Source organism: Rhodnius prolixus, unplaced genomic scaffold (assembly GCF_049639745.1).
Source record: "Rhodnius prolixus isolate KJV_2025 unplaced genomic scaffold, Rpr scaffold_9, whole genome shotgun sequence".
NCBI lineage: Eukaryota > Metazoa > Arthropoda > Insecta > Hemiptera > Reduviidae > Rhodnius > Rhodnius prolixus.
In genome coordinates, this window is record NW_027411604.1 from 21,671,510 (window position 1) to 21,692,056 (window position 20,547).

The following is a 20,547-nucleotide window of genomic DNA, read 5'->3' on the forward strand; positions in this document are numbered from 1 at the left end:
ACTAAAGGAAAAGTCTGGAATTATTTCTTAATGTCTGCTGGATTGCGATAAGTTATAATAAATATTTACAACATCAACTTAAATAAACAAAATTATCATATTATGGAAGGTTATTTAATTTTAGATATGCTAAACGTAATAAAGAACGTTTGATTGGAAACAATAACATTTCCCTGTAGTCGTAACAAGTAAGAAAGTTCTGTTCCAATCAACTATTCAAATATAATTAAACATAGACTACTCTTAACTGTTCAATGTACTCAATATTCACTTAATTTAATCACAATTTTGCATAAACTTCTTTGAGGAAGGTAAATAAAAATTCAACGACAAAACTTTTCATCTGCCATCTTGCCATAAGTTTTAGAAGAAAGACTAGCATTCATAGGTTATTATCGCTTTCCCTTGTTTTATACACACTTTTTACTTCCCAATTTGTATTATTTGGTTTCTATTCTCTTCCTTCAAAATAAGTCAATTTCTCTTTACTAAGATGTTTATGGTTATGAACTAAAATATTGTTCGTTCATGGAAAAAGAGAATTAGTTAAACTTGCCAAAAATCACAGAGGTAACATTACTCTAACAGTCTATTAAATTGTCAGATTTTATTCCTTGTTGCAATCAATACATCGACTACTTAAGGGCTGAATGCAATCTGCATGGTAACCATGACCGCACCTTTTAACACAAGAAAAAAAAGTTAATTTAAGCAAAAAAAAAAGGTTAATTGGGTTTTTTTAACCTACAATTCGATTGATATCTACATTACTAGGCTGAAATGACAAGAATTCCAAAAAGTGACCATTTATTACCATGACTTTTATTTATATTCAAAGTTAGATTTTGAAAATTGGTAGGACTTACATAGATCAGTGAAACCTGTATGTCATTACTTTTTTTATAAACTCGTATGAATGCACCAATTTCAAATAAGTGCGAAGAATAGTAAATAATAAGTGGCATTTCGATTTAAGGATTAAACTTCGCATACAGGTATGGTGACCTAGGTTTTTTTTGGGGAGAAAATAAAGGACATGTCGAAGAATAAATTATACCTTATAAAATTCGTAAGTTATAACGAAGTATGCTCACCAACGCTCCAAATGTATCATCCACCAACTAAGAAGTAAAAAAACTATCACTAAAATCCCCGTAAGTGTGTCCTCCCCCGAGGAATTGTCAAAGGGCCGTTGGTTGACGACTCACTGCACTACCGAGCTCAATGGCGCGCGACCCGATGACAACACTGGTGTACCGAAACTGACTTGTTCAATATATTATTTTTTATTTATTTTTTAACTTTGCGTCGACCTTACAAAAAAAGGACAAAAGGCCTATTTTAGAAAATAAATAAAGTTAGAGGACAGAGCAGTGAAATAAAGGAATATCTTCTTCAGTAAAGGACGTATGGTCACCGTACATATAGGTAACAGTTTTTAGGTTAAATCATCATTTGTTAATAACTGATATTCTCATGTCTTTTAACGCCTATTTGAACAATATTTTGATTCATTGTTCATCACAGGCTACAGCACAATTTTCAAAAGCATTTTTTACCGCAAATATTTCTTACCTGAAAAGACACATTTTATCAAAGAACGGCCCACTACATATTTTACAAACATCAGGTGCAGCACAACCCATTCTAGCAATTTTAACAGCAGCAGCTAATTCTCCGTGTAGTCCACTCATATGTAAACGTTTTGTTGCTTCGAGCATACGTCTTTGGTCACGACATTTCACAAAAAGTCCTGAAGGAAGAAAACTTTATTTAAAATTACATTACATAACCAATAACAAATGGTGAAAAATAAAAAAGTTGAGTATAAAAAAAATAAACCAAGTAAATAATAAACTGTAAATTATAATTACCCATAATAAGTCCTCTAAGTTCACCTAATGTCCCTTGAGTATGTTGCATTAGCAGATGAAGTTCTGATACCAAATTTAAGTCTGCATTACTAAGAACTCTTTGCAGCAGATCTATCAATTAAAAACAAAATATAGCCAGTCCTCATATTCAGGTTTTTAACAAATAAAGTACACTTTAAAACAGAAATACTGATAAATATTAACATAGATTTTAACAAATCCTTGAGATAGTGTGAATTTTCTCCCCACTACTGCTATGTTTACATTGATGGAGAGTGACATACTTAGAACTATTACTAAGACTGCGATGGAAGTAGAAGAAATTAAAATTAATATTTTTAAAAAATACATATATATCTCAATTATCAGCAACTAAAAACTTACGATGTGAATTTAGCTTGAGAAGACACATTAGTAGTGGTAACCAGGATGTCTTAGAGTCCAATACTGTATTGCCCCTTTGAGCAAGATTTACAAGTTCCTCTGTCATTTTTTCCGCTCGTTCTTCACCCTAAACATTTTGAGTTCGTAAATGATTTTTTATTTTCGTAAAAGTATTTATTATGCTTTTATTAGAATATATTATAGAAACACACATTTTGAATAGCCATTTGCAATCTCGAAAGGAGTACATTGAATGCGCCTTGTAAATCGCCACTTCTTTCTAATAAAACGGCTGTAACTTCATCCAATCCTACTTGTTGGGAAACCTGTAGTTATTATCTAAAATTAGAAACAAGACAAATTTTGTTTTCGTTCTAATTGCTAAATTTTAATGTCCCTACCTTAATTGCTGGATCAAGTTCAATATTAAAATTTGTTTTTACAACTTGAAGTACTCTATCTGGCTCATAGCGGCACATTAAGCATACATAACGCGTCATATATTCTGTGTCTAGGTCGCTTTCTTCACTGCAAATTAAACAAAAATATTTTTTAAAATACAAAAATTAATACTACTTTGTTTTGTATAGATTTCTTTTTTGTTCTTATAGAAAAACTTACATCATTCCTTCCAAAAAGTAAAAGAGCTGTTCATCTGTTAAGTGACTGATAACTTCAGGTATAGTCTGCGGTAAATGCCGCACCAAAAGTTGCCCAGTTTTCTTGCAATCAATTTCTAGTAATGCCTAATGAATAAAAAATAATATGAGCGTTTTAAACGGAACTGAATATATTGAATGTTCGAGAGATAAAAGATTCCCTTGTCATCAGCTCAATTCTATAGGGGAGCTTCAAAAAGAAAATGTACTTGGCATGATAGAAAGACCATTGCTGTAAAACGTTCTAGTAGTTTAAAAAAATTGAATAAAGAAACGCTGCATTTCAAATCAAAAACTTCTGGCAAGATGCAGCTCCAGGAAAGAAATTCCTGCGACTTCGTTTTTGATTAGTTTTTATACATTATATCACTAGGGGCGGAGCTGGTCTATTGGTTAAGAAGCTTGGCTTTATTCAAATCTCGCGTAATGCTACTTCTTATTTGTTAGACATAATGTTAATAATAAAGTATGCGCTTGCGCCCCCGCCCACGACACCTAATTGGTAGTTAGACGTTAAGCCCCGCCTCAAAAAAATAGGCGATTACTTTACTTTATATTTAATAACTTTAGTACATTTCTATCTGATTTTTGTTAGAAAAGAATTTCTAATGAGATTCTTTCACTTACCTGAAGATTTTCAGGAAGAGTCACTCCCATGACCGATTTATGCGGCGATTGTTCAATGAATGAAAATATATGAAGCCTTCTAGAAGGATCCATTAAATGACAGCGCAAAACTTCTTCATGTTCACCCCTCATTTCATGTAGTACAGCACAAACTTGGTAGCTAAATAATCAGATTTTTAATTAGTCTTCGTAACAGTAATCAACGATAATTTCTTTTAAGTAAGATAACACTTCCGAATACTTTTGTAACAATGAACATTTTCGTTCTTGTTCCAGCAGATAGTATAAAAATTAAGAAACTCATTTCATCAAGTAAACATTAACAATTAAGCGGTAAACAATAGTTCTTCTTCTGCCTCTTTTTGGCTAATACCTACTTAATAATTCTTTCAATATAAAATGCTATGAAAATATGAAAATCTTTTATATTAGCTGAAAAAAAAAAAATTAATCAAATGAACATACAATTCAGCAGATTTCGCTAAATCCAATAAAACTTGATGTGAAACATGTTGAAGTGCACCAGAAGTAACTAACTGCAATAAAGCCTGTTGTCTGTCCTGAAGAGAACAGGAGTCCTCAGTTACCAATCTAGTGACTGCATCTGTGTAGAGGGATGAATCCACTCTCAGACCACGACCCATAGAAGATGAGTTTGCTATTACGCCTAATACCCAGGCAACATCTGTACACTGAACACAATAAACAAAAAATGTTATATTTATTTTTTAAAATGTTACAAAATGTAGTTTTTTTGGTATTTATTTACCTTAAAATTTGAACCTTCTCTCATAACCTGTATAATTATGTCCACAAGTCTTTGTCTAATTTGCATAGAAAGTGTAAGGTCTGAAAATGACATGACTAGTGCGTTCACAAATTCTCTTGTATCAAATTCCAACAGCGCTCTAAAGTGCATAAAAAGTACAAGTCAGTTATTACATTTTAAATTGTTACAATTTTAATTTGAAACTCTTACTCGTCTTTCACGGTATTTTTCACAATGCAGTTAACAAATTTTCTCTAGAAGAGGAGTTTTTTTAATTTAAACTAGCAGATATCATATCCTTGTCTTTTAATAATTCTAATTTACCACCTTTAAATAATCATCTCTTTTCTTGGCTCCTGGATAAACTTCGAAAAAACGAATACTCAGCCATTTAAGCCTTTGTACATATAAGCAAGGCATAAAAGAAAGAGCCTTAAAAGCCTTAAAAGTTAGAACTATCATTCAAAATCCAAATCCAAAAAGTATTACTAAAAATTTTACCTAATATAAGGAAAGCAGGTTTCATCGTCAGATGCATTATTACTATGTTGTGAGCACAAAGCTCTAACTACTTGTTGACGGGCATACTCAGCTTTTTCCTTAGTCCCGCCATATGGAGCATTGCCACTTAAACAACTAGCAACATATACTAAAAGTAAGTTTCCTAAACGCCTTCCTTCAACAGTTGGTAATCCCTCTAAAAATAAAAAATCAACAATTATTAATTGTTAAATTTACAAAACATTTCAAAAAATAAATAAATAATAAAAATAAAAATAATATCAAAATTATGGCCTTTAAAAGAATTAGTATAAAAATAAATTACTAAAAAGTTTATCGATTTTATAGGCTAATATCTAAATGTAATGAGAGGGAAGGGATTAGCTATGAGGTTAGCATACTGGACCCCACGCGGAGGTCCCGGGTTCGAATCCAGCAGCTGACCCTTAGATTTTCTCTTCCTAGGAGCTTCTTACAGCTCACTGTCCGGTGATGGACAGTGTTGTCTGTAACGAGAGAACACTGTCCGGAGGCCGGCAGTGCACTGGAAAAAGCTCCGGGCGCTAATGACCTCAGCTGTTGATGCGCCAAAAAAAAAAAAAAAAAAAAAAAAAAAAAAAAAAAAAAAAAAAAAAAAAATGTAATGAGTAGGTTATAAAGCTATATTTCGGCCACAAATTCTTTTTTATTCCTAATAAAAAGTCTCACGGACCGTTTCTGGTGAGGTACGAAATGTCTTTTTATAAGCAAGGATAAAAAAAGAATTTGAGGCTGAACAATTGATTTGTATATACTATTTTCAAAATGAACATAGGGTGAAGGGACCAGTAATTGACTGCTTAAGAAAAAATTCGAGTTTAAGGTTGAATAACTTCCGTTATTTTGGCTCCAGGTGTAGGTTGTAAAATTGTACCGCTCCAGTAGGATGTATTTTATTTTATTAATATTTTAAAAGCAGTAAATTCGATCTTTATGTCAACCAAAAATGATTTTTTTTGGAAGTATGTCAATGACCCAGTAATTGACATACCGAATTTTCGGTGGAACCAGTGTTTGACATGGGGTGGGACCAGTAATTGACATACAAATATATTCATGAAACGACATAAGATATGCATTCAAAATCACTTTTAAATCTAAATAAATCACTTAAATCACTTTTTCAATTGGATTTATAACAAAAATCGGTCTTATTCATAATTAATTACCATCAGTTTTTAAATAGGCAAACCTAAATAATCTAATATTTTTTCAACTTTGCCCTTTTTTATGCAGTTTTTGACGACCAACCCTTACACAACTGTCCTACCGGACAGTTTTAATTAAGTCCCCAAGCCAAGACAGGTAATTTGAATAACAGCCCTTACTTTCAATAGTACCAAGGAGATATTAGCTAACATACTTGTTAGATCGTACACAATGTCTGTCGGCTCGCTTTTATCTCTTTCTCTCAACTCTTCCGCTCTCTTATCCTTTCAAGTTTCCGCTAAATATTTTGTTACTTAAACCTCTTTTTGGGAATTTTTTTTTTGGTTCTCACTTTACCAAACTCTCTACTTCCGATTAGACTATGTGGTCACATCCTTGTTTTATCCATTCCGCCTATAACGTTGCTCTGATGGCATCTACGCGTCCTTGGGTTCGAGTTGTTGGTGCTTTCTAGTGAACAAAATTTCTCCTACGCTTCCCTTCTTTTGGAGCGCTTCGCTAATATTTTCCACGATCTGTGCTGCCAGTGTCATTTGCTTCGAAACCAAACTATCTGAATGTAATTCATTCTTATTTTCTGCATCTAAACAGTATTTGATTGTTTATTATTACTGAGTTACCTCTTGGGCTCATGTATATATACACTGTGCACGTTCATCGCGTCCCGCCTCAGGTTGTAAGCATTCGTACTTACAACAGTAATAAATAAATGAAACATCAATGAAAAAAAAACTAGATTAAAAAGTAAGTAATGTGTAACATCACTAAGTCACCAACTTCTCCACTTATGTTTAATTTCGCCCCTGATACTTCTCTTGAGGGAGCTTCATTTTTCCCCTGGCCGTTTTATTTGATGGAATTCTATGGTTCAGCCATTTCCTCCCTTTCTTCTTTGGCATGTGGCAAGGACCCAAAACTGAGGGAGAATGAGAGATTTTCAAGCTCCGATAAGTGGGCGTCGTTTTTATCAGTCACGTTGGCCTCGTGAAACTGTTCGGCGATCTCGACTATTCCAGTTTGTTGTTCATACATTGTTGTTCTGTACAGAATAATCATTCTGCATGCCCTCTTGAAATAAGGCGTACATTTGCTAATTCATTAATTTAAACATATTTTGTTGGAAGTTTTACTATTTATTTTATGTTGCCGATTTTTATCAATGATTTTATTTTACAATGTATTGAATTTTTAATTATAATAAAATTTACCAACCTATCTTATCATTTTCCCAGGAAGTCAATCACTGGTCTCAAACAAAAAAGCTGTAGGACTAGTAATTGACATACATGTCAATTACTGGGCAGATTGCCGTTTCAAGGACCAGTGATTGACAGCCCCATTTTAATCCTCAATGCTTCTTATAACTAAAAAAAAACTACATAAATGAAATCTACAAGTAATACTAATTATAACAGAACATTGATAACCACACGAATATATGAACAAATAAACGAAAAATAAGAAAAAAGAAAAATTATTTTCTTATCAATCCTCCTTAGCAACGGCTTGTTTTTTCCTTGATTTTGAACTTTTAACACAAATAACCTTCCACTGATACCAAGGAACATTCCAATAATTAATATTTTTCTGGAACTGCTGCCTAAAGGCTTCTCAATAACGAAATTGAAAGAATCACCACTAAAAACGGCACATATCCCTTATAATACCAGTTTATATCTGGTATGTCAATTACTGGTGCCCAGTCAATTACTGGTCCCTTCACCCTATGTATATTCGAAATGTTAATGCGAAAGTAAAATTTTCTAAATGATGTTACGTTAAGGCGTGTAAGAAATTTAATAATTATGTTGATAATAAATTGAACTGTAAATAAATTCAAATCTTCACCTGAAATATGAACAGCCAATAGAGGGATCAGTTCAAATAGCGGACTAGTAAAATCATTCATTACTCTATTCCAAACTGATATTAGTGCTGAGTATAAACGTTCTCGTCTGCACAACGTGATAACTTGTTCTATATCAAGTGAAGTCACTTCTACTCTTTGAACACATTCTTCCATTTCCTAAAATAAAAGATTTCATCAGAATCGGGTCTTGTTGCTAAATAAGTTTTATAAACTAGATGCCAAAAAAGTTGGCCATCTTAACACAAGTAAAGATACAAGCTTGAATCTTTCATAGTTTATATCAGTAACCAATGATTATAATATGGGGGAAAAAATCAGCAAAGAAGAACTTTATATTACTAAAGTCATGTAATCAAACAAATTAAGTTTTCTATGAGAAAATCATAAGTATTTATGGAAAAGAAGATAATCATAATTTTGATAGATTATCAAGAATTGTTAGAAAACAGCATTGCTAAGTTACCAGACTTCAGCTGTTATTGTTCTGATGAAAAGGACTTAAGGCAAAGATTGTCCATGGGAACAGTTTAGCGCTTATACTGTTGATAAAGAAACATTGAATCTAAGATAGAAGTAGCACAAAATTTTTCTTTCATATATTTGATATTCAAAGCTAGCGTTTCCTATAAAAATTTATTTCGAATGTTAGATCAGAATAATTATAGCATTCAGTGAATTTGAATATTAAATACTTAGTGATCGTCAGGTCTTAAATTATGGTGAAGGTTATTTATCGACCAGAGTAAGCCTTTTTTGAACCCTAATATCTTAGTTGTATCTCCTATGTTTTGGGTACAATTGGCGATTTTTTTATCGGCGTCATTGTAAATAGGTGATAAAATATATTATTATGACACAATTACCTAGATTTGTCAACCATTTACAAAAGCCCCCCTGATGAACCTGATGTACGGCTCCATCGGTTACCAAAACGAGGAGTTACTATAAAAAGAAAAGAAACTGCCTCTAAAAGATGATTTTCTTTTGCCACTACTGACTAAAAGCTATCATCAATAAAACTTCAATATTTCTATAGCTATAGCAGGCTTTAGAGTTCTGTATGAGTATTAAGAAGCTGAGTTAAATTCCTAAACTAGACTAAGCATGTACGCCTTAAGTTTTAGAAGTAGCTAATCCATCACAACGGTAAATAAAGTTAATAAATAAAGAATTAACTCACAATCCACCTGTTATCAACCTCCTGATAAGAAACCAATCTTTGCATCACTTCAGGAGGCACCTGAGTAAGTCGTCCCTCTAATATTGCTGTTTGTATAGACTCTAAAAAAGTTGCTTTACCTTCGTTTAGACCATTCCATAGTCTATCAAATAAGAGTTCTCTGGAAAAAATAAAATAAAATAAACAAACTTGTATGTGACAATTTGTAATATGATAGATCTTTCGGACAAATTATAATTTATTAAACAAAAAGATGGTGGAAGTAGGGTTCTGTGATGCCAAAAATGGTGACGCTAGAGCGTAGAGAGAAAATCAATAAATGATATTTGTTGGTAGGAAAGTGAAGTAACTATACAATCTAGCGAGAGTAATACGATAGTCGCTTTCCAATGTATCTTTTGAACAATCCAGGGAACAAAGTAGGCGTGATTCAAGGAATCCCAAAACGAAAGGTTGTTTTCCTGAATATTAATGAAAAAGTTTTTTAGGAAGTAAATTGAATCTTAATTAAAAAAAAAATCAAATAAAAACTTACGTTTGTTCCAAATCTAAGCAATGGTCAATAACAATGGGAAGTGCCTCTTGCATATTGACAAAAATCGTTCCGTCGATAATTGCATCCACAAATTTTTCCAATGTTTCTATAACCTGTGGACAACGATTATCTAGATATAGCATGTTAAAAATATAAATTAAATTTAAAATGTACTGTAAAAATAATTTTGTTGAAAACGTGGTAAGGTCAGGAGTGTTGGATAATATTGCTCATTTTATTCGTCTTAGCGCGCATGTTTTTTTATTCTTTTCTGTTTTGGACTTTCTTTTATCCATCATCAAAAGCTGATTAACTGATCAGTATGTTGTAGAGAATTTGAATTTAACAATGTTTCCGACTCACACTTGTCTTGCTAAATCAGCAGTACAAATTTTCAAGATAAGATAAGTTACAACACGGTGGCTGATAGTAATAAAACCTTCACATCAAAACTAATGAATTGGCCAAATTTTTGCTTTCTTTTTTATTATTTTTCACAATTTTGTGATAAATTAAGTATAAATGAGGCCAACAGTAATTTCAAGAAATAGAGGTTTAGAACATTTACTAGTAATAATCAATCAAATTAAATTTAACAACATTATTTACCTTTTCCTTTACTAGTTTCTGCCTTACTTCCCTAGTTCCTCTTAAACCAAGAACAGCTTTCCCTCGTTCTTCATAAAAATCCATCGAGAGTTTTAAGGCATCTTCGTACCTACACTGATAATTTATTTTCTACAATTAAGGATTAGCTAAGGAACTTACAAATTTTGTATACATTAACGCCAGATACAGTGATTCCCATTAATATTGGGACAGTACATACAGAAGTTCAAAATTGACGAAAATTAAAAGTGGCACCCATTTATTCAAATTTTTATAAATTCATTTCATTTTATAATTACTATTAATTAAATAAAAACTATTTAAATAGGTACATAAAAATGTTTTGGTAGATTAAAAAAAATATATATAATAATAAGTGCAAATTCTACCTCTCATAAATATTGGGACACTATTATAATTTATAGTTTGTCCAAGGTTTTGCCCGAATATTTATACAATTTGTAAATATATACCTTAAGCATATATTCAATATGAAATTAATAATTAAATTAGTTTATATAAATCAAGCTACGTATAACATGTCGCGCAAAAATACAAATACAACGATTGAACAAAGAAAAATTGTAATTTCTTTGCACAAAGACAATAAAAAGTGTTAGAGAGACGGAAAAACTGATCGGACCTAAAACATCTACTGTGTGGAACATCATTCAGCGTTACCAAAAAGAAAAAGAATTGTTTCAATCCCACAAAAAGGCCGTCCTCGACTGCTCTCTGAGAGAGAGCAGCAGAGAGCAGCGTTAAATTTTAAAAGAATTAGAAAAGATCACCGACTTAGTGCTCCAAAACTTCAATGTGAAATTTTTGACATGTTCAGAGAGCAAAAATGGAGCAGAAACTGTTCGGAGAGTGCTAAGAAAACTCGACTATCATGGTAGAGTAGCCTGGAAGAATCCTTTTGTCAGTAAGATAAATCGTGCTAAGAGAGTGAAATTTGCCGAAAAATATTTTAATGAAAATAGTGAATTTTGGAATGATATACTATAGCGATGAATCAAAATTTAATATTTTTTAGCCAGATGGAAGGGATATGGTCTGGAGGAAAGCGAATGCTGAACTCGAAAAGAAGAATTTACAGCCAACTTTAAAGGGTTTTAAAGCTGCACCACCGGGTGGAGGTGGGTCAGTTATGGTTTGGGGCTAGATGTCCGCATCAGGATTTGGAGAATTAATGTTTGTTGATGGAGTGATGGACAAAATGGTTTATAGTAATATATTAAAAAATAATTTGAAAAAAATGCGCAAAAATTGGGTATTTTAGGGTCTTTTAAATTCTACCAAGAGAACGACCCCAAACCTACGGCTTGGGTGATACGCCAGTGACTGTTATCTAATTGCCCAAAAGTATTCCAAACCTCACCGCAGTCTCCAGGTCTTAATCCCATTGAAGATTTATGGCAATATTTAGCTAGTGCTGTAAATAAACGAGTAATATCTAACAAAAATGAATTACAACGATGTTTCCTGGAAGAATGGGAAAAAAACACCACCTGAATTAACCAAAAACTTGTTTCACCTATGCCTGATCGTTTGAGGGCTATTGAAGTCAAAAAGCAATTATTAAATTATTACCAACCAAATATTAAATAGTAGGAGATTTTAAATATTGAACATTTAAACTCTAGCACTTCTGGTGTCCCAATATTTTTGAGAGCCTTATTTCACAATTTTTCAAAAAGTGCTACCTAACAGTTTGGAATTTCATCGATTTATACTTATATACAATTTGTACAGATGTTGCTAATGTTATTTAAAAAAAAAAAAACAATCCAAACTTTTGTATGTTGTTTTCATTTTCCTTTTAAATCATTTTGTAATAGGTGTCCCAATATTAATGGGAGTCACTGTATATATCTATAAATTAGCAAGATTTTTTTTAAAATTGAAAATTGTAATTAGATAAAAGGGGGCGAGATTTATCTGAGAATGCACAGAGATGCTAAACGGAGTAAAAAATACTTCTTGCTGGAACATTTAAATATTTAAAGATATTTTATTTCAATAAGGCGAAGAATAGTACTGAAACTTATTAGATTTCGAAAAAAGTTTATTATTATTATTATTGCGATTTATTTTTTAATTATCACTACAAAAAAAAATTATGTATTACATCTACATGGGCGGGTTCATATGTGGAACGTTTAAAAACGCTTAATTGTATAAGTGGTGTAATAGAAGATATAATAAAATGCAACATGTTAGTACATACCTCTCTAATTAGACTATCTATTCTCTCTGCCCAAAATCTAATAGAAATAACGTGCAAACTCTTATTTCCAAGTAGCAGTAACTGATTTCCAAAACTATGAATAGAATTATAAACAGCTCTTTGCCCTGCTACTGCCTAAAATTTAATATTTCTTGAATTTAAAATTACAGGACAAGAAAATTAATAATAGAATTATGAATTAACAATAGCAATTCAAATTATATTGTTAGTGAGATTATGTTAAACTGTAGAATGATAGTAGCTGTAAATACTTGTCGTGAGAGGCCACAAAATGCAAAAGTGGCTGAGACACAGAAACTTCACGGGCTGTGACGGCCAGAGATTAAGTAAGTATAATAGTAACATTCTGTTTTTGTCAGAAAGCATTAAAATATACAAAAACAAAATTCAAAAACTGGGCAAAAGCAATGAATCAACTGTTTTATTGCTTTTCTAACCATTAACACATTCTCTTTCCTTGTAAATCTTTATTGGCAACCGAGTTCAGAACTAAAAAGATACCGAATGATCATATATGCTTGTGCTGAAGGCGCACATCCTTTAAAAACTGTAAAATTAGAATTCTGAACGTAATAAACTTTATTTGCTTACAAAGAATAAGTTCTTTAAGAACATTTTTCTTCAAAACGTACGTTGCCTTAATTGAGCTATTATTTTTCGGATTAGCCATGGACTTCTCAAACTAGAGACGCCATGCCTCAGACACACTAACTAATCAAAAAACGTGTTAGAAATAATTATATGGCGAGCTATAAACTTAATCGTTAAAAAACCAATAATTTAGGATCTCTTGCTAAAAGAGACGATGGTCTTCCGAACGTAGTCACCTTGAATAGTAATTGATTCTAATGTTAAGGTGATCTTCTAACGGTGTCAGGACAACCTGTTAGTCATTCACCAAAATTACCATCAATGTTAGGTACCTTGAGTATTATACAAAGTTTTTTTCAGAATTTTCCAGAATTAAAGATATTCATTACCCTCCGAATTCGTTATTAGATTTGGATGTTGCACATGTTCAAGCCAATCTTCAGTTAGTGAGTGAGCATATACATATACATATACTGTATGTATAATCCTCTGAACTCCGAACGATAACTTTCAACTAAGTAGAAGAGTTTTTTGTGATATGTCTTGGCAGGTGCTTGGTATTACGTTTCTTAAATTTAAAAATACCATTTTTTTTGGAGTAAAATAAATACACTTACTGACCATTAAACATACCCAATCAATATTAGAGTTATAACAATGATAAAATTTATATAAAAGTACATGTCAACAAACAGAAGATATTCCTCAGGAAGCTGGAATCGCTAATAATGATTGAAAATGTTGTATCTGAATTCAATAGTTATAGACATTAGTTTTACCATTGCTTTGCTGACATTTCCGCCAGTGGCTAATCCTTTAAATGCTGCTGAATTATAGACAAGATCAACTATTGAAAGATCTAAAGTTTCAAGCTCTTGTTTTGTTCGAACATCTAATAGATGTAATGTTTCATTAGTATCTACCAAAGCTACTGTACGAGATGTAAGCCATCTACAAGATAATAGGGTATAGGGTAGGCTGACCGACTGCAAACCATGACATGAAATACGACCACTTCTTTCCAAACTAATCTGAAAAAAGAATAAAAGGTAATTTTAAATCAATTTTTAAAGTTCATATGACTTTAAAATGTTCCAGTTTTATTGTTAAAAAGCTACACTAGATATTGTACGATATTTTGAAAAATAAAATAATGTTAGTAAAGTAGTTTCTCTTCTAATTATAAAAAATCAATTGTTAAATACAAAATTCTAATGAAATGAAGAATAAGCAGTTAGGGAGTACTGTTTTCTCGTTGAACTTGCACATTTAAAATGAGTAAATTTTTTGAGTAGTGTTTTGCTTAACTTATTTTTTAAAATCTTATTGATACAAATATTCAACCCGCAACTTTATATTTTTACGACCAAGTGCATTGGATAACATGTCTACTTCTAATTCACTTGTCCTTTGCGCCTCATTTGCTTGAATAATCACATAAAAACAAGACTTTCCAGGATATAGCAGCAAGGTAAAATGAGAACCCAAGTACATAAAAATAGTTAATAGTTGCATACCTATACCATTACCATACTCTTAAATATCAAGTGAAACCTTGGGGACCACAGAAATAGTTCATAATGACTATTACTATTCTGGTAGGCCAATTTCAGTCCTTCGAAATCTGTACGTCAGTCAAATATTACTCAGAACGAATGATAACTGATATTTTTAACTGTTACCAAGTAGAAGGTGTTTTGAAATTTAGCAGTTTTTTTAAAAGTACGAAAAACTATAGCAAAACAAAATTACTTGATAAAAATAGACAGTATCATTTCTTGCAACAGCTAGTACTGGGTCCATAACTCTGGAGGTGTCAGCCACTTGTATTACAACAAACTGCCACGATAATAATGGTAAGGAGGTAGATGTAGATCGGAGAAGCTGAGTGAACAACAATCGAGTGTGTGGTCTCAAACTCACTAAGAGGACCTACAACAAATACAAAAAAATATTATATAGATGAACAACTTCTCCCTGAAAGAATTACCTTTCATAAACTTAACTATGAATATAAATGCATCTTCACCTTTGAAAGAGTTGCCATTGCTACTATAACATAACCAGCAAGAGGATGGGTGGGTAAATTGTACAATAACAAAGGTTCCAAGGCAACTACTTCTCCTCTGCTACCTGAGAATACACATTTGCAATCCCATGATCGTACGCCAAGCAATCGCTTCAAGCCAATTTCAAAAACTGAACCACCGCTATCACTTAGCAAAGCCAATGAAGGACTATCTGTGAACTAACAATACGCCAATAATTAGCTTTTAACATATTCAAATAAGTTTAATTAGAAAGGCCTTGTTTAAATCTCTTGTACAGGACCTACAAAAGTAAATCAAATATATATATATATGTATAAGAAGTGAAAATTATTTCCTCTTTCCTTCTAGACTCTGATGTTAATTTCTTCTTAAAAAGACTGTTCTGATATGGATTATACATTTTTACAAATGTTTTACCATTACAATGCCAATTGTTTTGTTGATTTTCAAAATAACTTCACACTTATCTAATAATGTTTAACTTACTTGAATGAACTGAAACCATGATTACACACTTCAAAAAGAGTATAAATCCTAGTATACGCCGATGACGTTTGCATATTTGGTAGGTTATTAACTGTATAAAAGGAACTTTTATTACCTTGGATCGGGCTGCAAGAACTGTGGAACTAGTGGTTAGTAAGACCAAGCATCTTACAACGGATACGAGAGAACATAGCACATGCATCCTGGTTTAAGAATATAACTGCGACAGGGTTCGCGTGTTTAAATACCTGGTATATGCGATAACGGCGGATATTGATGTCAAAAGGAGGTAAAACAGAGGCTCATAGCCACCGATAAATGTTACAGATTCGAGATGTATAAAAAGCCTGAATTTATGAAGTGCTAAGTACTGATGTGTGAAGCTGATGCCAAAGCGACGGAGCAAAAGCTTATTGTCTTTGAAGGAACTGGCAAGATTATATGTGTAAGTGGATATTGTCAAATACATCCAGTTGACGTGTCTGTGAAGGGCAGGCAAAAATAAGATTGCTGGATAGTGTCGTGAATGATACAAGACAACTAATTTATGGCAAGGAATGGTGGCTCGCAGCTAGAGGAAAGAGTGAAATGGCGTGAAATTCTTGAGCAGGCCAGAACATAGCAATGGGTTGCACGGCTAAGGAGTCAGTTAGAAATCAGAAGAATGGTAAATTTCTCCTTTAACCTTTATGTTTATTTATATTTGCTTTTGGATATCTTCAGAAATATTTACAAATTTTCAAGATCTAGATCATTTGAGGTTCAATAATAATATTTTACCTTAATATGTACAACAGCAGTAGAATATGTATGTGCATCAGGTGGGATTACTCTAAGAATTTTGGCATCCGCAGCATCCATCATTAGAACAAGTCCCCTAGCAAAGCCGGCTAACATACGTGTGCAATCAGGATTTAAAGATACAGCTGTGCAAGCACCATTGTCTCGATCGGCATCATGACGCCAACGAAGGCGTTGTGAACCATCAAAGCAGAGCACTGTACTGTGAGTTGTTCCTATCCCAATAAGGCTACCTACACACATTGCTGATGGGCTTCCAATCGAGGGAGAATCCTAGAAAGCAAAAGGGCAAATGAAAGTTCCTTCTTTACAATAAGAATAATTATTTAATCTACTTTAATTTTTTTTAGAAAGTATAATTTCTTAAGAAATAGTATTTATGAAATATACCTCGACCACATTTTCTCACTTTTGGATTACCAGTAGGTATATTTTATTGATTTCTACTCTAACGAAACATCTTTTACTACTTACTGAATCTGCCTGAAGTTGTGATGAGACAGCCCTTAGAATAACGTGTCTAAGAATACTCGCTGAAGGGACCTGTCGTTTATGGGCAGATGTACTGTTTGTCAAACCACTGCTACTAATTCCACCACGACTTCCCACGCTGCTAACCGAACCGGTCTCTCCTTGATCATTTTTATGTGCACCCTATGAATTAAGATGGAATTACTAACAACATAAATTATATTTTACTATTTTATTCTCTACTCGTAGCTTCTAATTAAGCTAAATAGCAGGATAAAATAGCAATAATTAAATTAGAAACTTACATCATGTGGAAGATAACTTGGTAAGTCTTCTTCACTAACTAAAGAAGACTCGTCATCGTTCAGCGGATTTTTTAAGTTGGGTCTAGTAGGAGGTGGTATAGTATATTCTTTATCATCTAGCTATAAAAAAATTAAATGGTTATTGACAAATTTAAGCCAATAAACACTACAAAAAAGTTATATGTAAACCAGTAAAAAACTACCTCGGATAAATCAAGGTCTAAAAGGTCAGGAACTAATATACCGGAATCTAAGTCCCCGTTTGTACTCATTTCATCAGTTTTTCATATTTAACGAAGGGACAGTAGTTCCGGTAATTAAAATATCTTTTTAACACATACTGTTCAGCGTTGATGCTTGTTGAGGATAACAAAGATTATAAACTCCTGGCAGTAGGTTAGGATAGTCAACATTAAATCAGCTGATGATAAACACCCACCAAATTTAAAACAACTCCCCTTCAACTACAATACATTAGGATTTAGTTTAGAAGCAGGGCAGATTAATAATAAAACAAAGTTGGTGTGAAATTTACACTAGTTACATTGGCTACAATTTAAATTTTCGAAATTTTCTATATACAGAATTTGAGCTACTACTTTTCCTGACTTCAATATTTTATAAATTTTAAGTAAATGTTTATTCTAAATGATAATGTTGAAGAAAGGGTTTCCCAGAATTCCACTTCTCCAGTTAACTACAAAAATCCATGATTCCTAAAAAAAGAGGTTGGCTCCAGTTCATTTATATTATTATTATTGTAAAAAAAAGTTCTATTAATTAATATTATTATTATTCTTTCTTGGCCTTTCTTGGATTATTATTAATAATTAAGTAATATCATTATTATTATTATTAATTTGCTATTACAAATGAATTGTCCATAAGTTTAGACCATTTAAGTTTTCCTTAATTTCATTCTATCCAATTTTTTTTTTTAATTTAATTTTTTTTTTTTTTAACCCAGAGTTAATGGTTGTTATAATAGGAGATAAAAGAGTTTAATAACAGCTTAGATGTATTAAAAATAAGGGGTTTCAAATATAGTGTCCCATAAAAATAGGTTTAAAAATTTCACTGTTTATTCCTTAGACCGAAAAACTATAAATCAAAACTAGCTTTATCAAAAAAAAAAAAAAAATTAAAATAATGGAAAGGAATTGCTTAGTAATCATTATCTAATTAGTTATTGATTTTGGTAACTACTAGTAACTAATAATTTCATCTTTATTGGTTTCTTCAACAGCAAAAAAAAAAAAAAGAAGAAGAAGAAGAGACTAATGATATTAACTTCAACTATGAAATAGGGACAGTAGAATTGTGATTGTATTTTGTAAAGTAAACCCAGGGAAATTCTATGGAAATACCTAACTTCACTATAATAGACTGGAAATTTTAATGAAGAAATATCCACATACATATGTAGCTTCTCTGATATCAGTTCTGCTGTAGATGAACAGTACAATAGATTTTCAAGGATAAATTTTGTTATATTCTAAACAATAATTATTGTAGTTCATAATTACCATACTATTGTATATTGAAGGTACTTTGTTTTTCCGCAAATTATTATTAAACATCACCGTTTTAATATTTTTTTTTTGTAGGTCTGTTTATTTTGAGAATGAAAATGTGCAACAAAATTAAGTAAGCTTAATATGAAGCGTCAATGAGACAGTCACTTAAAGTACAATTGTAACATTACACATGGCTTTAAAAAAAACTTGCTTCTTTTCTGATTATAAACTACATCCTACAAGGCAGTAGTTTATTAAGTGATTAAAGTCTAGAGTGACCATTTTTAACACTTTTCATGTTCTTTTTTACTGAAGAAAATATTGTATTTTACATATTAATGTTTAATTTAAGAAAATGGTTTAAAATATAATAAATTTAATGTACTTCTTTATTTAGAGCAAGAATGTCCATTTATTTCATTTTACTTTTTTATTTTAAATAGAAAAACAGATGTCCTTGCTAAGATGATTTAAGTGGTGTTTATTTTTTAACTGCGTGCATTGTAATCAGTACAGTCGGTTTAGAAAATTTCCAAGGACTGTACATGAACAAGTCTATTTGGTAATTGTCAATTTTTACAGTCATTCTTTATTCGATAACAGTTCTCTTGAATGAACTTTAGCTTCTCTGGAAAATACTTGCAACCGTGACCTATCCAAATGTCAAGAAACAACAATCAAAAAGTTCACAAAACCAGAAACTTTTAGTCCCTTAGAGATGTTTCTCACTTTAAAGATTACCACAAAATCTCCTTTCATTATTCCCTTTTAAATGATATAGCATCCCATAAAACCTTTCAGCCTTTCAACCTTTCAGCTTTACCTTCTACATTGTAGGGGTATACTAGAGAGCAGTACTGTACCATCATCAGCTTCACACAAATTACCAGCTTCTTGGATCTTCTCCTGATTTCACAGAAATACTGCTGTTTCTTTATTTAATATTTAATTTTAAGGCAAATGCCACGTACTATGTACTTTTTGGGTCAATGTATTATGAAAAACAAGATGTAAAAACCATTGGGATTAATGGATCTTTTCACTTAACTTGTCTGCAAAACTGCTATTTCTGTATTTGACAGTATATAATTAAGCCAATGCTAGATTGTAGATGGTGGGTCGATCTACTATAAAGAACAAGAAGATAAGAATCACTGGAAAAAGTGGATCTTTACTCTTAATTTCACTGAAATGCTGTTGTTTCTTTAATTCATGGTTAATATTATCGCCACTGCTAGATTGTAGATGGTGGGTTGATCTACAATAAAGAACAAGAAGTTAAAAACCACTGGAAAAAGTGTATATTTTCTCTTAATTTCACTGCAATGCTTTGATTGTAGATGTTGTTGGGTCGATCTACTTTGAAAATTAAGAAGATATTCCAGATGGAAATGTTACAACTTTTCTTCTAATTTGCCCGAAATACGGCTGATTCTGTAGTTAATATTAACGCCAATACTTGGGTAATGGATCTATTTTGAAAAACAGAAATATAAACTAATACAAAATGTGGGATTTTTTCCTAATTTGACAAGAAGGCTGCTGATTCTGTACTTAATATTTAATACTAACGCCAATGCTAGATTGAACATTTTGGGTCGATCTATTACGCAAAAGCAGAAGTAAAAACCAATGGAAGAAATGAAACTTTTCTTATTATTTCACTGGAATACTTATGATTCCTTATTTAAAAGTTAATATTAACTCCAACGTTAGAATGTAGATGCTGAGTCGATCTATTTTGAAAAACCGAAAGTATTGAAATTTCCAGTGGATAAGCAGAACATGTCTCCTAATTTCTCTGGAATGGTGCTTTTTCTATATTTTACAGCTAATTTTTCAGGAGTATAATTTGAA

At 31.9% G+C, this 20,547-nt stretch overlaps 1 protein-coding gene and 1 long non-coding RNA gene across 2 annotated transcripts; one reads left to right on the top strand and one right to left on the bottom strand.

Moving 5' to 3' along the window:
- Positions 1-42: 42 nt before the first annotated feature.
- Vps8 (vacuolar protein sorting 8) lies at positions 43-17,569 on the bottom strand. Its single transcript, XM_074127801.1, has 23 exons — positions 17,377-17,569; positions 17,174-17,293; positions 16,872-17,051; positions 16,377-16,670; positions 15,089-15,307; positions 14,812-14,991; positions 13,839-14,090; positions 12,448-12,582; positions 10,218-10,331; positions 9,609-9,721; positions 9,074-9,233; positions 7,872-8,049; positions 4,815-5,010; positions 4,314-4,452; positions 4,010-4,236; positions 3,545-3,704; positions 2,880-3,004; positions 2,660-2,786; positions 2,471-2,584; positions 2,259-2,385; positions 1,875-1,985; positions 1,576-1,753; positions 43-680 (listed from the first exon to the last, which is right to left on the bottom strand). The coding sequence occupies exons 1-23, from the start codon at positions 17,443-17,445 to the stop codon at positions 608-610; spliced, it is 3,591 nt and encodes a 1,196-aa protein (XP_073983902.1). The 5' UTR covers positions 17,446-17,569; the 3' UTR covers positions 43-607.
- Positions 17,570-17,608: 39 nt separating this feature from the next.
- Positions 17,609-19,106, top strand: LOC141454040 (uncharacterized). Its single transcript, XR_012458378.1, has 3 exons — positions 17,609-17,901; positions 18,420-18,632; positions 18,781-19,106. It is a non-coding gene; the product is annotated as an uncharacterized lncRNA (long non-coding RNA).
- The last annotated feature ends 1,441 nt before the right edge of the window (positions 19,107-20,547 follow it).

Bases quoted from the DNA above. Each gene is read 5' to 3' on its own strand.
- Vps8 (XM_074127801.1), bottom strand. From the start codon at position 17,445: ATGAGTACAAACGGGGACTTAGATTCCGGTATATTAGTTCCTGACCTT. The intron at 14,091-14,811 runs GTAATTTTGTTT...TTCTTTTTTCAG, and splicing joins ATACTGTCTATTTTTATCAA to ATTAGTTTGGAAAGAAGTGG. The intron at 3,705-4,009 runs GTATGTTCATTT...CTGATTATTTAG, and splicing joins TTAGCGAAATCTGCTGAATT to CTACCAAGTTTGTGCTGTAC.